Source organism: Astyanax mexicanus, chromosome 10 (genome assembly GCF_023375975.1).
Source record: "Astyanax mexicanus isolate ESR-SI-001 chromosome 10, AstMex3_surface, whole genome shotgun sequence".
Taxonomy (NCBI): Eukaryota; Metazoa; Chordata; class Actinopteri; order Characiformes; family Acestrorhamphidae; genus Astyanax; species Astyanax mexicanus.
Window position 1 is genome coordinate 28589975 of NC_064417.1, and position 17225 is coordinate 28607199.

At 35.0% G+C, this 17225-nt stretch overlaps 1 protein-coding gene and 1 long non-coding RNA gene across 2 annotated transcripts in view; both read left to right on the forward strand.

Annotated features, from left to right (window-relative positions):
• Positions 1 to 4198: 4198 nt before the first annotated feature.
• The window catches only part of LOC125804773 (uncharacterized), a 163695-nt gene continuing 150668 nt past the window's right edge, over positions 4199 to 17225 (forward strand). The window contains exon 1 of the mRNA XM_049484296.1: positions 4199 to 4357. Within this exon, the coding sequence (XP_049340253.1) occupies positions 4315 to 4357 (43 nt within the window). The 5' untranslated portion in view covers positions 4199 to 4314. The remainder of the gene's footprint in view (positions 4358 to 17225) is intronic.
• Positions 7678 to 9279, forward strand: LOC125804783 (uncharacterized). The gene is made up of 3 exons (XR_007440961.1): positions 7678 to 7724; positions 7837 to 7880; positions 8979 to 9279. It is a non-coding gene; the product is annotated as an uncharacterized LOC125804783 (long non-coding RNA).

Genomic DNA, 17225 nt, shown 5'->3' on the forward strand with positions numbered 1-17225 from the left:
TTTAAATGAGAAATGGCTGAATTAACAAAAAAAGATGCAGAGCTTTCAGACCTCAAATAATGCAAATAAAACATACATATTCATAAAGTTTAGAAATGAATATTTGGTGGAATAACCCTGGTTTTTAATCACAATTTTCATGCATCTTGGCATGTTCTCCTCCACCAGTCTTACACACTGCTTTTGAATAACTTTATGCCACTCCTGGTGCAAAGTTTAAGCAGTTTAGTTTGGTTTAATGGCTTGTGATAATACATCTTCCTCTTGATTATATTCCAGAAGTTTTCAATTTGGTAAAAGCAAAGAAACTTATCATTTTTAAGTGGTCTTATTGTTTTTTTGTTTTTTTTTTCAGAGCTGTAAATGTACCAAACACAAACTTCTTTACTTTTTGTGTGATGTTTTATTTAAAGCATGTTCTGTTGCATAATTATAAAACTGTCATTTTCTGTTCTTTTCAGAGTCAGCAGCAGAGCTAATCCCCAATCAGGTACAGTTGTTCTCTAATGCTTTAAGCAAAAAGAAAATCTAGCCCTGTCCTGCACATTTCAGTGTTTCCCCTGCTTGCATTACACCTGATCTATTATTGAGCAGAAGGTGATGTATTAGAAAAGGTACTCTAAATACACAGGACAGGGTTAGAATAAAGGTAAAGGATATTCAGGATCTTGTTTAGAACAATAGTTCTAATCTTCACTTTTTTACCCTTTCCACTTGTTTTCACAGGACCTCGCTGCTGCAGAGCGGACCTACGCTGCCAAGCAGCCGAGAGTGACGAGTGGAAACAGCGTGCACTGTGAACTGGAATACTTTATGGTGACTGATATGAGAGTGTGATATGAGGCCACAGTGTCAGAGGGTGTGATCAGACTGATGGTGTCTGATGGTACGCCCACATGGACGACTGGTCACTGTTTTTCTGTTTTATTTTATTATAATCTGTGTGAAAAAAGCAACAGGTCAGTTTGTTAAACTAAAGCTGTGATCACACTTTATCAGAACTGAGACTTCATTAGAAAACAACTAGACTCCACCTAAGAATAAACACTGCATCTTATCAGATCAGATCAGAATGACCCACCACCCAATAATAGCTGCTCTGTGGTGGTCTCTCCTGTGGGGTCCTAATCGTTGAAGAACAGGGTGAAAGGAGAATAATAATAAAGTATGCAAAGAAACAGATTGTAATAATAGAACTACAAATATAGTGTCCTCTATAATCATTAGTAGCATCTTAAAAGTGAACAGTAAATATGGATGTTTTAATCCATATTATGGCATATTTTAATCCATATTTTATCCATGTTATGGCAAGAACTTCTCCACTAAGTAAAGAAAAATAAAATGAAATTTTTCAAATTTGAAATTATCCTTAAGTGCAATCGTAAAGACCATCAAAAACATTGTGATGAAACTGGTACTCTTTAGGACCACCCCAGGAAAAGAAAGACCAAGAGTTACCTCTATTGCACAGGATTAGTTAATCAGACTTACCAGCCTCAGAAACCGCAAGTTAAAAGCACCCTAGATAAGAGCATGCCTCACTGAGTGTTTTTGGTTTGTTTAACATTTTTAAGTTTAATACTGTAGATGATTCATTATGTGTTCCTTCATAGTCTGGATAACTTCAGTTTGACACCAGTGATTTACTTAATTTTTCATACACTGGAATATGTATGTTATGTGCCATATTTTATACATTAGCCAATTAGACGTAAATGTCAATCATATTATGTATATATGCATATATATATACATATATATATATATATATATATATATATATATATATATATATACGTATATATACATATATATATATATACGTATATATATACGTATATATATATATATACGTATATATATATATACGTATATATATATATATATATATATATATATATATATATACGTATATATACGTATATATATATATATATATATATATATACATATATATATATCTGTTTTTATATTTGCTTTTACTTTTTAATGTGAATCATATACTAATTTATTTTTAATGCCACTTACCTCTTTTTTTATGAATGTTTTTATTTTTTATTATTATCGAAATAAAAACATGTTGGTTGTTGATCCAGTGATGTTCTATGTGGCCCGATTTTGAATCCTATGGGGTCTATTTAGGGGGCTACTTTATTCTGTGCCTGATTTTTCAATATGCTGTATATATTTTTATATTTGTAATACCCAAATATTATTTTAAGAAATTTGCTGATAGCAGAAATTTAGATTTTGAATTATTCCTCTCTGACTGGTATTGAAGTAGTTCAACGTAACTCTTCTCTTTAAAAGGGTCTAACTGTGTTCATATCTTACTGCTATGAACCTGTAAATTACATTTTTCATGAAATGGTAAAATGTTTCTTTGATATGTGTTCTATGATCTATTGTGAATAAAACCTGACTATGACATTTGCAAATCCTTTTATTTGGAATTATTCACATTTTTTTCCACAAAGTCCCAACTTTTTTGGAACTGGGGTTGTAAATTATATATAAAATAATTTTAGTTTTAATTTTAAAGGATGGGTATGTGGGTTTTTGTTAACCTGTAATATGCTAACATAATGATTTCAATATTCAGTGACTTTTAATGATACTTTTATATATTATAAAAACTTTTATATATTTCCAAAAATGTAGACCCCCAACACACACACAACACACTTCTTTTTGGGGGTCCTCCTCCCAAGTCATATTAATTTGTACACACCAAAAATAAACAGTTATGAGTTAATTTATTCTAACATGATGAAAATGGTTACACATTTAAAAAGCCGTTTTGTATATAAATAAATTAAATGAAACCTGTACATTTTATGTGACATCACTGCACTGTGTGAGATATTTAATGCTTCATAATATTGTTTTTTTTTTAATGATTTATAGATGTAGTTCAATTAAAAATATTTTTTACTTGCTCAAAAAAAAAAAAAAATCCCACTAGTGAGTTTGGTTCAGCTGCTTCTGTCACATCCTGGTCTCGTGTCTGTGTGTCTTCCCCACGTGGCCTGTGCTCCCCTGTGTCTCCCGTCTCAGTACTTTTCCACCTGTTTCTCATTTGTAGCTCCGCCCCTTCCCCAGGTGTTTCCTATTCTTGTGTGTTACATGTTACTATAAATAGCACTCCTCTGCCACTGTCTCGGTCGGTCTTTGCACCTTCACCTGTCGTTCGGCTCTCTCTGTGTTTCAAAGCGTTTCTCAGTGTCACTCATAGCCTTAGTTCCTTGTTTCTTGTTTTCTCGTTTAGTTTATTTCCTTGTTTATTTCTAGTTTCTTGTTTTATTTCATGTTCCCTAGATCCTTGTATATATTCCCTTTTTGTTTATTATTTTCATTATCTCTAGTCTCCTCTCGTTTGTTTTGGTTTACTTTATTATTACGTGTTCTTTGTTATTTGTTTATCTTTGTTATATATATATATATATATATATATATATATATATATATATATATATATATATATATATATATATATATATATATATATATTTATTAAATTATTAGTTTCGTCCCTACCTGCTCTTGTGTCCGCCTCCTCGTCTCCCTGCCTGGGTCATCCTGACAGCTTCAGTTTTTAGATTTTTACCAGCCCAGGTTCCCTAACCCCATAATTAACAATGAAAGTAATAATTATAATCATATATAAGAATAAAGAATGGTTCATATGTTGTCATCTCAGATTATTATGTTTTCACATATATTCTAAACTGGAGAGAGAGAAAGAGAGTGCTCAATATATTTCTCGCTTGACCATCTAAGAATAAGTTCTGTGCTTTTGGGAAAAAGCTTTTGGGAAACCCACCTCTGACCTGCAGGGAAGAACAATCATTGAACATATAACTTTTTAGAACTTTTCCAAATATGATTGATTACACAATAAATAATATTCACTTCAGACCTTTACAATAAAACTGGTGTTAGCTGAATTGCTTAAACATTATTTTGGATCATTTTAATTATTGTTATTGTTTCAATTTGCTACATTAATAAATGTAAATGTATTTGTATTTTCTGGAGAGATATTACTACAGAAACTTCAGTTTCAGTTACTTAGTTATTGCATGCTGGACTGTGGCTCAGTTTATCAGGAAATTAAACTATTCATGAGAAAAAAAATGCTATTTAAGAGATGCGGCAGCTTCTTGTGGTCATTCAAATGAAGCAGAAAGAAAGAACCCTGTGACTTTTATCAGCCAATGAGGTTTGTTCCATGTGCTCACCAGACTATTTCAGCTCGCTCGCCTCCTTTAAGACTTTTCCACCAGGTTATAGCGGTTGTTATTGTTGAGGATGGCTCGAGCTGGGATTATATTCTTGATTCTCTATGAAATATGTAAGTGATAAACCTTCAGCAGAACTTTTTCCAGTTATTGTTCATTATTGTTTTACATTTAACTGAAATTTAATGTAATTGTATTTGGTGTTTCAGGTTCTGCTGAAACTGTAGGAAATACAGAACCGTCGATTGTCTCAGTTAAAGTTGGAGAATCGGTTACTCTAAACTGCACACCTGCACTTACAGCTGAGTCTAAAACTGCATACTGGTTCAAGCACAGACTGGAGCACAAACCACAGGAAGTGGGATATAAGCTCAATGGAAAGGATTATTTTCTTCAAAGTCCGTTTAATGACTCAGAATCAGGATTTGAGTTGAAGGAAGCTGGCAGTGGGGTTTCTCTCAGTATTAAACAGGTTCATAAACAAGATGAAGGAATGTACTTCTGTGGATCGGCTGGGGGTGACACTGTGAAATTTTCAACTGGAACTTTCTTAGCTGTGTCGGGTAAATACACTGTTTCTGATTTTGCCTTTAATATTCTGACTATGGTGAATCACTTAAATATGTAAATATTATTTTATTTTTTAGTTTATTATTATTGACCCCTCTGTTATGTTCTATTGCTGGGTTCAGGGGTGAGTTTCCCTCTCTCTGCCTCTTTTAGTTAATCTGTTATTTTACTTATATTATCTCATTATTGTGTGATATATGTCCTCCCTCTGCACAATTATCACAGTTACTAGTACTTTGAATTAAGACTAATAAGGAAGACAAACAGTAACACTGTAACATAAATGTCACAAATAGCAGTACATTTATAGTAATAAACATTGTGAAATTATTAAGTAATGTCTCAAGTAATTACCAATTTACACCCGTTAAGACACTATTAAACATTACTACATTTCAATGCTTAAGAATGTAAATAATAATGAATTACGACACTTGTTAGAAATGGTATAATGAATAATAAGGTCTCAACTACTGTCAGTTGCATTAGTTCAGCCATAATGCAATAAATACTGTTAATTAACATATTTACTATTGTAATTGATGTATATATATATAATCACATTTGTATCTCTTACAACAGTAAACAATTATAACGATTCTATCAGTAAACAATTATTTTCTTCTTTATTTAAAAATCTATTTATCATTTACATAATCATTAAATTAATTGATACCAGCTATGGTTATAAGCTAAGATGTACCAAAATATTACATCAAAAAAACTTTGATAATTTAAAAAAATCTTTCTATATATCCTTTGAAATAGATCAAACATAACATAATAGAAGAGTTAATCATAATTAAAACATTATCCTAAATTCTATAAGTAAAGCTACAGCACATACAGTATGTTTATATAGTTATCAGTTCCGTCTTTATCAGAAGGAAAAAAATCTCAGACTGTCTATGTTTTATTAACCAGATCCTTCAGACATCTCAGTTCTCCAGACTCCAGCACTGCAGTCGGTTCCTCCAGGAGAAGCAGTGAATCTTCAGTGTACGGTTCTCTCTGAGATCAGATCAGCAGAACTGAGAGTGTTCTGGATCAGATCTGCTGCAGGATCATCCTTTCCTGAAATCATCTTCACTCATCACAACAGCAGCAGCAGCAGCCGTCAGTGTGAGATCAGCTCTTCTAAACACAGCAGTGTGTACAACTTCTCCCCCAACATCCCCAACAACCACCATGCTGCAACTTACTACTGCGCTGTGGAGACCTGTGGGAGGATCATCATCGGGAACGGGACAACAGAAAAAAGTAAGATTTTACTACTAAATAAGCACACAAACATCCACTCACTCACTATTAGTGAGGACTTTTATGAAGCAAATGGTGGTTTTGCAACTGAAATAAGTGAAATAGTAAAATCAGTATATGATATTGTTGCTTCTAAACAACACATTTATAAAAACTTCAAATTCTGTCAATAACTAAGAAACAGTTCAATAGTCAGTGATGATTACAGGCAGACGCAAAGGAGAGATGAGGTTTGGGTTGGGGATTAGGTTGGATGTGGTCTAGCACAAAAGCCTCTGCCCTAGTGCCTCCATGCACTAAAGTACCCTCTATAGGGGTAAAACAAGACAAAGTTTTGTAATTGCTGCTCTGTGTAGGGAAACAGTGATTAAGCCCCTACTAGGCTGCCCCTTTCTGTAATAAATTATGATTATGTGCTGAGATCATGAATAATTTGATAGTTTATCTGAATAAGTGAGGGCCTTTCTGCTCCTCAAATAAAAAATGTTGCAGTTATAGTATTTGCTATATAAATACTATATAAGTATTTGCTTCTGTCTATGAGCTGTGTCCCAAAGCGTGCTCCCTCCAGTACACACTAAGAAAAGTGAGTACAGATTTGTACTTAAAAGGGTACAAAGCTTGTCGCTGGGGCTGTACCTTATATTGAGGTACAAAAAAGTACCTTTCAGTGAAAGTCCTTTTTTGTACCCATGGTTTTGTGCCAGTAAAAATTATAAAGATTATCAACCTTATCATCAACTATATATGGCTCAAAAACTTGATGATCCAAAATTGTCTGGCTTTCAAATAAAAAATGTGCAATTAAAATATATATTGTTTAATAGTACAGTGATACAGAATACTGTATGTACCATTTGGCTGGTTAAATGGTACAAATCTGTACTTATAGCTTTTAGAAATGACTTTGTACTTCAGAGGGAACAAATCTGACCCTGTAAAGACCAATATTGTACCTTTGAGGGTAAATTTATGAAGAGTGTACCTTTGAGTACAAAAAAGTACTCATATCGTACCTCTGTTTTTAAGAGTGTAGAGAAAATTGGAATGTCTATATGGAATGTGTGTATGGTACATAGTGAGAAAGCATGATGCGGTGACCAGTGTGGTGCCCCTCTAATAAAGAAGTGCCCCACCAGTGAAATGTTTAGTGTGATGTGGTGCCCTATATTTTTCCTTGCAATAGGAGAAACTGTATTGGATAGTAAAAGACAAAGTAAATTAAAGTAGTCACTGATGCTGTTTTTTTTTCCGTACACTGTATGTAATGTTTGCTCGACATTCTATAGAATGTTTAGAGACCAGGGGCGGCACTAATACAGTCTTTAACCAGAGTTGCCAGGTTTTTGGTTTTCCCGCCAAATGACAAAAAACATCATAGTTTTTTTTTTTATATATTATGCACAAGTGTGGATAGTGATTAGTGAACAGTGGATGTGACACTTCATGTACAATCGTAACTTTATTTTGAGGTCAAATCTGAAGTTCATGCTGACTGTTATTGTGATGTTTGTTCTATAACAGAACAGCGGGACAGTTCTACAGGTGTACTGGTAGTCGCTCTGGGGGTGTTTTCAGTAGTGTGTGTTGTTGTAATCTGTGCTCAGGCCATCATCATTTTGAAGCTGAAGAGAACCGGCCCATGTGCTGGTAAGAAACACTTATAATACAATAACTACAGTAGATTAGATTTACTTAAATCAGACATACTGTATCTGAAATAATATTCCATCACTGTCTTTATCTCCTTTCTGCTCTACAGGGAAACTTCAGCCGGGCGCTGTGGTGGAGAACGCTTTCAGTCAGGTACTCTTCATATAATCTGTAATTATGAAATAATACTGATTAGAAGCTTAGTTAAATTTTTAAAGTGTAGCTGAAAAGGTGTGGATTTAATTGAGAAATATAAATAGTGAACAAATAAGCAAATTGCATTGCCATGAGTAATTAGCATATCGAGGAGATATAAATGGTAACTCTTTTTTAAGGAAAACTAATTAGTGGCTTATTAACATCTTGTTCTTTGCTCAATAAAGTTTCAATTAGACATTTGTAAATGATGTATTCACTGCTTATTCAAGCTTTATTCACTTATTTAAGTGGCTTCTGCTTGCAGTTCAGCACCTTAAACACCAGAGATGAGAAAGAAAATGACATTTTACATACCAATAACCATTATTTCTGTGGTTGCTTATATTATATTATATTATATTATATTATATTATATTATATTACACACTAATGAAATCACTTGTCTTTAGCTTATAGCTTACTTTGTAAACTGGTTCTTAAGATTGATCATTAAATAACTCACAAAACTGACTTGTTCTTTTCCCACATCATGCGTTAGTTTGCTTGTTATTCACTAAGATATATCACTTTTGTGAAACGCACCCCTAGTTTGTTATCAAATCTGTATTTTTGTAGAATACTGAATGTCATTATTAATCAGAATCAAACAATTCCTATTTCCCAATAAATTAACCCACCTTCTAGAAAATACTGATGCTGCACTAATTAAGCCATCAATGCAGTAATCCTGCTGACACCGGTTAAATCTCCAATGTTTTATTATAGTGTGAGGGATTGGAATTGAATGCTGACTTTCACTGGGCTTATTTAAATGTATCTCCAAAATATCTGCATTTTTTTTAAAAGAGAATTATACAATCGATACAAAAAATATATATATTACCTTTCAATAGAAGTGTATGAAAAACAATTTCAGCTTTGAATTTAAACGTTTCTGTTGCCCATGTATCATGGAGTGTGAACACAATGTAAGGATATCAGATTTACATTTGATAAAAAAAGAAAAAAAAGAGATAGTTATACATAAGCTCTGCTTTGTGCTCTAGTAAAAGTAAGGGATCAAATCCTGAATTTTTACGTCTCTCTCAGCAGGACCAGAATGCTGATAGTCTGAATTACGCTTCAGTTCAGTTTAAAGAGAAGAAACCTAAACGAGAAGAGAGACGGAGGAGAGAGGAACCGGAGGAACTGGTCTACTCTCAAGTCAGATCCACCACTCACCGTCCAAAACATTAGATCTACTAGAGCTTAGTATTACAGTCTTTACAGACAGACAAAAAAGATAGATAGACAGGCATACAGATATTAGATGTTAGACAGAGCAACATATATTAAGTAGAATTAAAAAAAAACATTGTACAGTATTAAGAGTAAATCTATTATCATATTTACATGCAGGTACACATATTGTGTTTGAATTTAAATTTATTATTTTTTATTTTATTTTTCAGATTTGTTTTATGAAGCATTTTTATTGTATTTTCTTTTTCTGTTTGGCCTGTAAATAGCCATGTTTTCATTAACTTTTAACAATAGGAGATGTTTGATTTTTTAAATAATATCATGAATTTAACCTTCTTTAAGCTATATATAGATTTAAATTTAAGCAGCATGTCAAAAGGTAGAATTTATAAATGAACTGCATAATTCAATTCCAAGCAGAATTAAAAATGTTATTTTTTATATTGAAACTTTCAAATCAAATTGTTCATTGTTTGTGGTAATTGGTTTGTTTTTGTTTTAATTTCATGTTATTGTGCTCTTTAGGTTTCTAAATATAGAATGTAAATCATTTGATTCGGAATTCATTTAGATCCAATACAAGAGTTTATATTTAATAAATTATTATTTGAAGTTCAGAAGATACTTTTTAGTGTTTTATTTTATTTTTAAAGTTTTTTTTTACATAATCATATCATGTTAGTTTAAAATAGAGAATGATATCATCATCTGCTCTAAAAAAAGCAAATAAAAAACACATTTTTTAATTCACACCAGTCAGTGGATTTACTTACGGATCAGAAATAAACATGTGTTAGATTATCACCTCATGATATTATATGTTTTAATCCCAAACTTAAGTAATGTTCTCTAAAAACTGATGAATTTATTTACAATTCAAAGAGAATGTATAGATATATATATCTCTTTATTACGGTGGCCCTGAAGTGCAAAACAAATTAACATGTCAGAAAACAAAATTACAAAAACTAAAACACATTTACAAAACTTAAAACAAATTTACAAGACGCAAAACACTTTTCCCAGCACTGAAACACTTTTACCAGCACTAAAACACTTTTACAAATGCTGAAACACTTTTACAAACGCTAAAACACTTTTACAAACGCTGAAACACTTTTACAAACACTGAAACACTTTTACAAACTCTGAAACACTTTTACAAACGCTGAAACACTTTTACAAACGCTGAAACACTTTTACAAACGCTGAAACACTTTTACAAACTCTGAAACACTTTTACAAATGCTGAAACACTTTTACAAACGCTGAAACACTTTTACAAACTCTGAAACACTTTTACAAACGCTGAAACACTTTTACAAACTGCGATTTCTGACGGAAAGGGAGGGTCTAACACACAGGAAGTGCTTGATGCGGACCCTCCTTGTCAGTCAAGCTGCGTTACGATGAGAGAGTGGAGTTATGGACACTAAACTATGTTTTGTGGCACGTATTTTAGCAGCAGCAGTAAATACTTAAACTATCCCTGTCCTGTTGCTACCCCCGCCGCGGGGTTCACCTAATACCCCGGGGGTTCAGCTAATGCCACGCGGCCATCAGCCACTGCCCCCGTCGCGGGGTTCACCTAATACCCCGGGGGTTCAGCTAATGCCACGCGGCCATCAGCCACTGCCCCTCGGTTATCAGCCACTGCCCCCGCCGCGGGGTTCAGCCACTGCCCCGCGGCCATCAGCTAATGCCCCCGCCGCGGGGTTCAGCTAATGCCCCACGGAGTTCAGCCACTGCCCCCCGGGGTTCAGCCACTCCTGTACTGTATTACCTGAACCCCGCGGGGCAGTGGCTGATGGCCGCCGGGCATTTGCTGAACCCCGCGGCGGGGGGGGCAGTGACTGATAACCGCAGGGCAGTGGCTGATTAGCATTAGCTGAACCCCGCGGCGGGGGCAGTGGCTGATAACCGCGGGGCAGTGGCTGAACCCCGCGGCGGGGGCAGTGGCTGATAACCGCGGGGCAGTGGCTGAACCCCCGGGGTATTAGGTGAACCCCGCGGCGGGGGTAGCAACAGGACAGGGATAGTTTAAGTATTTACTGCTGCTGCTAAAATACGTGCCACAAAACATAGTTTGGTGTTCATAACTCAACTCTCTCATCGTAACGCAGCTTGACTGACAAGGAGGGTCCGCATCAAGCACTTCCTGTGTGTTAGACCCTCCCTTTCCGTCAGAAATCGCAGTTTGTAAAAGTGTTTCAGCGTTTGTAAAAGTGTTTCAGCGTTTGTAAAAGTGTTTCAGCGTTTGTAAAAGTGTTTCAGTGTTTGTAAAAGTGTTTCAGAGTTTGTAAAAGTGTTTCAGCGTTTGTAAAAGTGTTTCAGTGTTTGTAAAAGTGTTTCAGAGTTTGTAAAAGTGTTTCAGCGTTTGTAAAAGTGTTTCAGAGTTTGTAAAAGTGTTTCAGCATTTGTAAAAGTGTTTTAGTGCTGGTAAAAGTGTTTCAGCATTTGTAAAAGTGTTTTGCGTCTTGTAAATTTGTTTTAAGTTTTGTAAATGTGTTTTAGTTTTTGTAATTTTGTTTTCTGACATGTTAATTTGTTTTGCACTTCAGGGCCACCGTACTTTATAACACCATTTCAGCTCTTCAACACCATATAATGATATTTATATGATCTCTAAATACGGGTTATTAAGCTCATTAAATGGTGTTGAGGGGTTGAAATGGATACAGGATATAGAGACTCAGATAATGTTGGTGTTGGATGTAGTGTAAGCGGAAAAAAAATCAAAAATACACCCATTATTGACTTTTGTTCAGTGGCATTGATGATCATCTAGGAAGCACTGTGCTTTTTGTGCACAGATCCAGAGTGTCTTTAAATTAAGGAATTTGAGGAACTGGGAAATGCATCCCATATTTGAATGCATTATGAATGCATTACAGTGTTCCTGTAACAAAATTACAAATCCTTATAGGTGTAAGTTCCTCCTGGAACAACTGTAAAATCACCATGTTGTTCCTTTGTAGAGTCTCACAGGAATAACATTCAATTTCAACAAAAGCCACTTCTGATCTGTTCTTCTTCTTCTTCTCTGGTGAAAGCAGACGTGAACTGATTGAGATGTGGGTAAAAGTCAGAGAGCTGATTTTATTTTGTACATATATTTTAAAACTCTGCAGATTTGTACAGTGCACTTCTGCTTTTGTAAACTTGGTCTGAAGAAGCGATGCTGTGGTTCACCCTGGCCAGAAATAACTGAGCATCCTGTGGAAACTTTGATGAGTAGGAGGGAGGCTGTTTTATCTCAGAAGCTCGATCAGGGTGGTCAGAGCGGTCTGCACAAACACAGCATCAAAAACACTTCAGCGGCAGTATGTGTAAAAACCACAAAAGGCCTCAGTCAGAAGCAAAGGTGCCCACTGACATGATGCACTTGCTTTAAACTGTTCAGACAAAATTACTGGACACATAGATATTGTAGCATTGCTGTGAGAATTTCCAACTCCCCAACTCAATGCATTTAAAAATAATGGATTGAGTTCCATCATTCCAGAAAACACAAATCTGCTTTTCCACACATCAGGCCTGACATTAAGCATGGTGCCGAGGTGAAAAATATTTTCTCCTTACAGATTTCTTTTGTGTTTCAAACAAAACTTTTGTATCAGACAAAGAAAACGAATTTGAGGAATTTTGTTTTAATTCAGACGCATTGGAGGGTTGAACATGAACATCATGTTTAAGATCATTCACAACATCTCAGTCAGACTTTGACTAGGACAATCCAAAACCTTTTTTTTAAGACATTTAAAGGGGGACTTGTTTGGGTGCTTCGGGTCATTGTCCTGCTGCAGAACCCAAGTACGCCTGATCTTGAGATCTGATGGCTGGATTCCTTGTTCCATCTATTACAGCAAGTTGTCCAGGCCCTGAAGCAGCAAAGCAGCCTCAGACCATCACACTACACCACCATGTTTTTACTTTCAGTATGATGTTCTTTTTCTGAAATTATGTGTTAGTTTTACGCCAGATGTAACGGGACTCACACCTTCCAAAAAGTTCCACTTTTGTCAGTCCAAAGAATATTTACCCAAAATCCTGGTTCCATGTTTTCTCCATTTGTGAAAAACAGCTCTCACTGTGGTCTTCTGAACCTTAAAGCTGATAGATGGTCAATGACTTTGTTTTCTCATCTGTTGTTAAATTTCTTCAGATCAGGGCATAATGTGTTGCTTTTTGAGATCTTTTAGCTGCTTCATGTCACCAGACAGATTCTATTTAAGTGATTTGTTGATTCTCCAGGTCTGGCAATAATCAGTTCTGGCTGTGGTTTAATAAAAATGATTAAATAAATTAAATTCTACTGTATATATATATATATATATATATATATATATATATATATATATATATATATATACAGTTGTGGTCAAAAGTTTACATACACTTGTAAAAAAACATAATGTTATGGCTGTCTTGAGTTTTCAATAAGTTTTACAACTCTTATTTTTCTGTGATAGAGTGATCGGAACACATACATGTTTGTCACAAAAAACAGTCATAAAATTTGGTTCTTTCATAAATTTATTATGGGTCTGCTGAAAATGTCACCAAATCTGCTGGGTCAAAAATATACATACAGCAACAAAATTTGTCAATTTTGGTGATGTAGCGAGTTGTGTCAATCAAATTAGCTTCATGTCAGGGCCTCTTCACTTCTTGTAAGTGATTCTGATTGACTACAGCTGTTGACTTCTCATGAGCCCATTTAAATAGGGCTCATTTGACCCAGTGATTAGACTCAGCTACAAAAGCTACAATGGGAAAGTCAAAGGAACTCAGTGTGGATCTGAAAAAGCGAATTATTGACTTGAACAAGTCAGGGAAGTCACTTGGAGCCATTTCAAAGCAGCTGCAGGTCCCAAGAGCAACTGTGCAGACAATTATACGCAAGTATAAAGTGCATGGAACAGTTGTGTCACTGCCACGATCAGGAAGAAAACGCAAGCTATCACATGCTGCCGAGAGGAGATTGGTCAGGATGGTCAAGAGTCAACCAAGAATCACCAAGAAGCAGGTCTGCAAGGATTTGGAAGCTGATGGAACACAGGTGTCAGTCTCCACAGTCAAGCGTGTTTTACATCGCCATGGACTGAGAGGCTGCCGTGCAAGAAAGAAGCCCTTGCTCCAGAAAAGGCACCTTAAGACTCGGCTGAAGTTTGCTGCTGATCACATGGACAAAGATAAAACCTTCTGGAGGAAAGTTCTCTGGTCAGACGAAACAAAAATTGAGCCGTTTGGCCACAACACCCAGCAATATGTTTGGAGGAGAAAAGGTGAGGCCTTTAATCCCAGGAACACCATGCCTACTGTCAAGCATGGTGGTGGTAGTATTATGCTCTGGGGATGTTTTGCTGCCAGTGGAACTGGTTCTTTGCAGAAAGTAAATGGGATAATGAAGAAGGAGGATTACCTCCAAATTCTGCAGGAAAACTTAAAACCATCAGCCCGAAGGTTGGGTCTTGGGCGCAGTTGGGTGTTCCAACAAGACAATGACCCAAAACACACATCAAAAGTGGTAAAGGAATGGCTAAACCAGGCTAGAATTAAGGTTTTAGAATGGCCTTCCCAAAGTCCTGACTTAAACCCCATTGAGAACATGTGGACAGTGCTAAAGAAACGGGTTCATGCAAGAAAACCATCACATTTAGCTGAACTGCACCAATTCTGTCAAGAAGAGTGGTCAAACATTCGACCTGAAGCTTGCCAGGAGCTTGTGGATGGCTACCAAAAGCGCCTAGTTGCCGTGAAAATGGCCAAGGGACATGTAACCAAATACTAATGTTGCTGTATGTATATTTTTGACCCAGCAGATTTGGTGACATTTTCAGCAGACCCATAATAAATTTATGAAAGAACCAAATTTTATGACTGTTTTTTGTGACAAACATGTATGTGTTCCGATCACTCTATCACAGAAAAATAAGAGTTGTAGAACTTATTGAAAACTCAAGACAGCCATAACATTATGTTTTTTTACAAGTGTATGTAAACTTTTGACCACAACTGTATATATATGTACACGAACAAGTTATTGGTAGAAGAAAGATCTCCAGCAAGAACAGACGTTAACCCCACCCACATTGTTCAAGAAACTAAACCTTCAGTTTATTGTATTTAATTATTTTATTTGAACATTTTATATAAAAAAAATGAAACATAATGGAAAATATTTACCAAGTAACAACAAAGCTGCAACTCAAAAATAAAAAAAAATGTAAATTGATTAAAGAGATCCACAGAAATTGACACTGATAGATACAGTAAAACACAGTAAAACAGCGAAAGAAAATTTGTGATAATTTCTTTAAAACTCTGATAAATGTTGTGACTGGATATATATTATGAACTTGAGACCTTCCAATGAATATATGCTGTATTTATTGCCTATTATTTTATTTATTGTTTTTTTTTTCTTTTAACTATAGTTAGTTAGATGTTTTAGTAAATTGTGAAATATAAGTATAAATTAAGCACCTAATTATGCACAAGAATAAATACCCAATTTCTCTCAATAGGGGTTATTTGTAACACTTTACAATAAGTGTTACAAATAACAGTACTTAGTACAGTAAATAACATTGTTAAATGGTTAAGTAATTTTCTTTAACTAATTATTATTTTAACTTTAGTTGAGACATTATAAAATGTTTATTCTTAAAAATACTCTAAGTAATAATAACATAAAGCATTAGTTCAAAATGTTGTAATGCTTACAGTTTTTCCCAAATGTTTAAACGCATTTCTATAAAACTTGGCTCAATTTCTCAAAACTCTAAACACAAACTGAAAATTATTAACTGCTTTGTTAAAACTCTACAAATCTCCAGCAAAACTGATTCCTTCCACCAAAACAACACACACAGCTATTTTATGCTTATCTCTTACAGAGCATCAAATAAACACTGACACGATCAATTCAAAGCACTGTTATCAGAAGTATTTGGTTGTGTTTTTGACTTCATGAGGCCGCTGTACAAATTCAAGTGCATACAAGTCCATGGAAATATGTTGTCTTTCTGTTGTTTTTATTTATTTGGTGTGGTGTAGGACCCCCCCCCCATTTACAGTACTACACAAATGTAAGCTATATTTACTGCATGCAATATGTTGCAAAACTGTAATTTTCACCTATTTTCACAATGAGAAACATGATAAGGAAAATTCACATACAAAGAGGACACAAAAATGTATTTATTGCAAAATGCAAAGAAACAGATCAGTTCATCAGACCCCTGATCTCGATCAGACCAGAGGACCTCATCTACATCAGCTGCAATATTCTCTCTCGCCAAACAGCGGGGGGAAATGCCTTGCATGGCAAATCCAATCATCTGCGTGGATGTCATCACATGCCTCCCCCCTACATGAAGTAGAGCCACACGCTCGTGGGGTCTGCGTTTGTACACTTTCCACCTCCATGCAGAAAAGAATCACTCTATTGGATTGAGAAAAGGGGAATATGGTGGAAGGTGCAGCACAACAAACTGTGGATTTAGAGAACCAATCATTGACCAGAGCTGCCCAGTGGAAACTTACATTATCCCAGATGACAACGTAGTAGGGATGTATCAGTCATGTGATGCCTCTTTTATACTCTGACAAATGATTGAAACGTTCTTCTAATTAAGTTTATATAGCTGCAACTTGTGTGAGACTATTTGGTAATTAGAGTTTTGTATTTGGAGGTCAGTGATTCTTAGGTGACCAAGGTGTTCTAAATGATGAAATTTGTGTTTAGTGATTTGCAAAGCTGTGATTTAGAATGATATTTGAGTGAGAACATATAAAATTGTGTTTAGAGTTCAGCAGTTTGGAGTCACAATGTTGACACATGAGCTTCATGTTTTTGGATTTGTGTGCATAGTTCCACATTTTTTGTGTAAACATTTGGGAAAAACTGTAATACTATTTTTACTAGTGTCAATTAATAGTTAGTTGAGACGTTCTGTTGTAAGTACTGTTTATAGATGGACCATTATTGAAAAATGTTACCTGAAAATATAGTATTATTTAAAAGATTCAGCTTATTGATTAAATAAATGTGATAATGATTTGCTGGTTCAGTAACCAATCACATCAGCT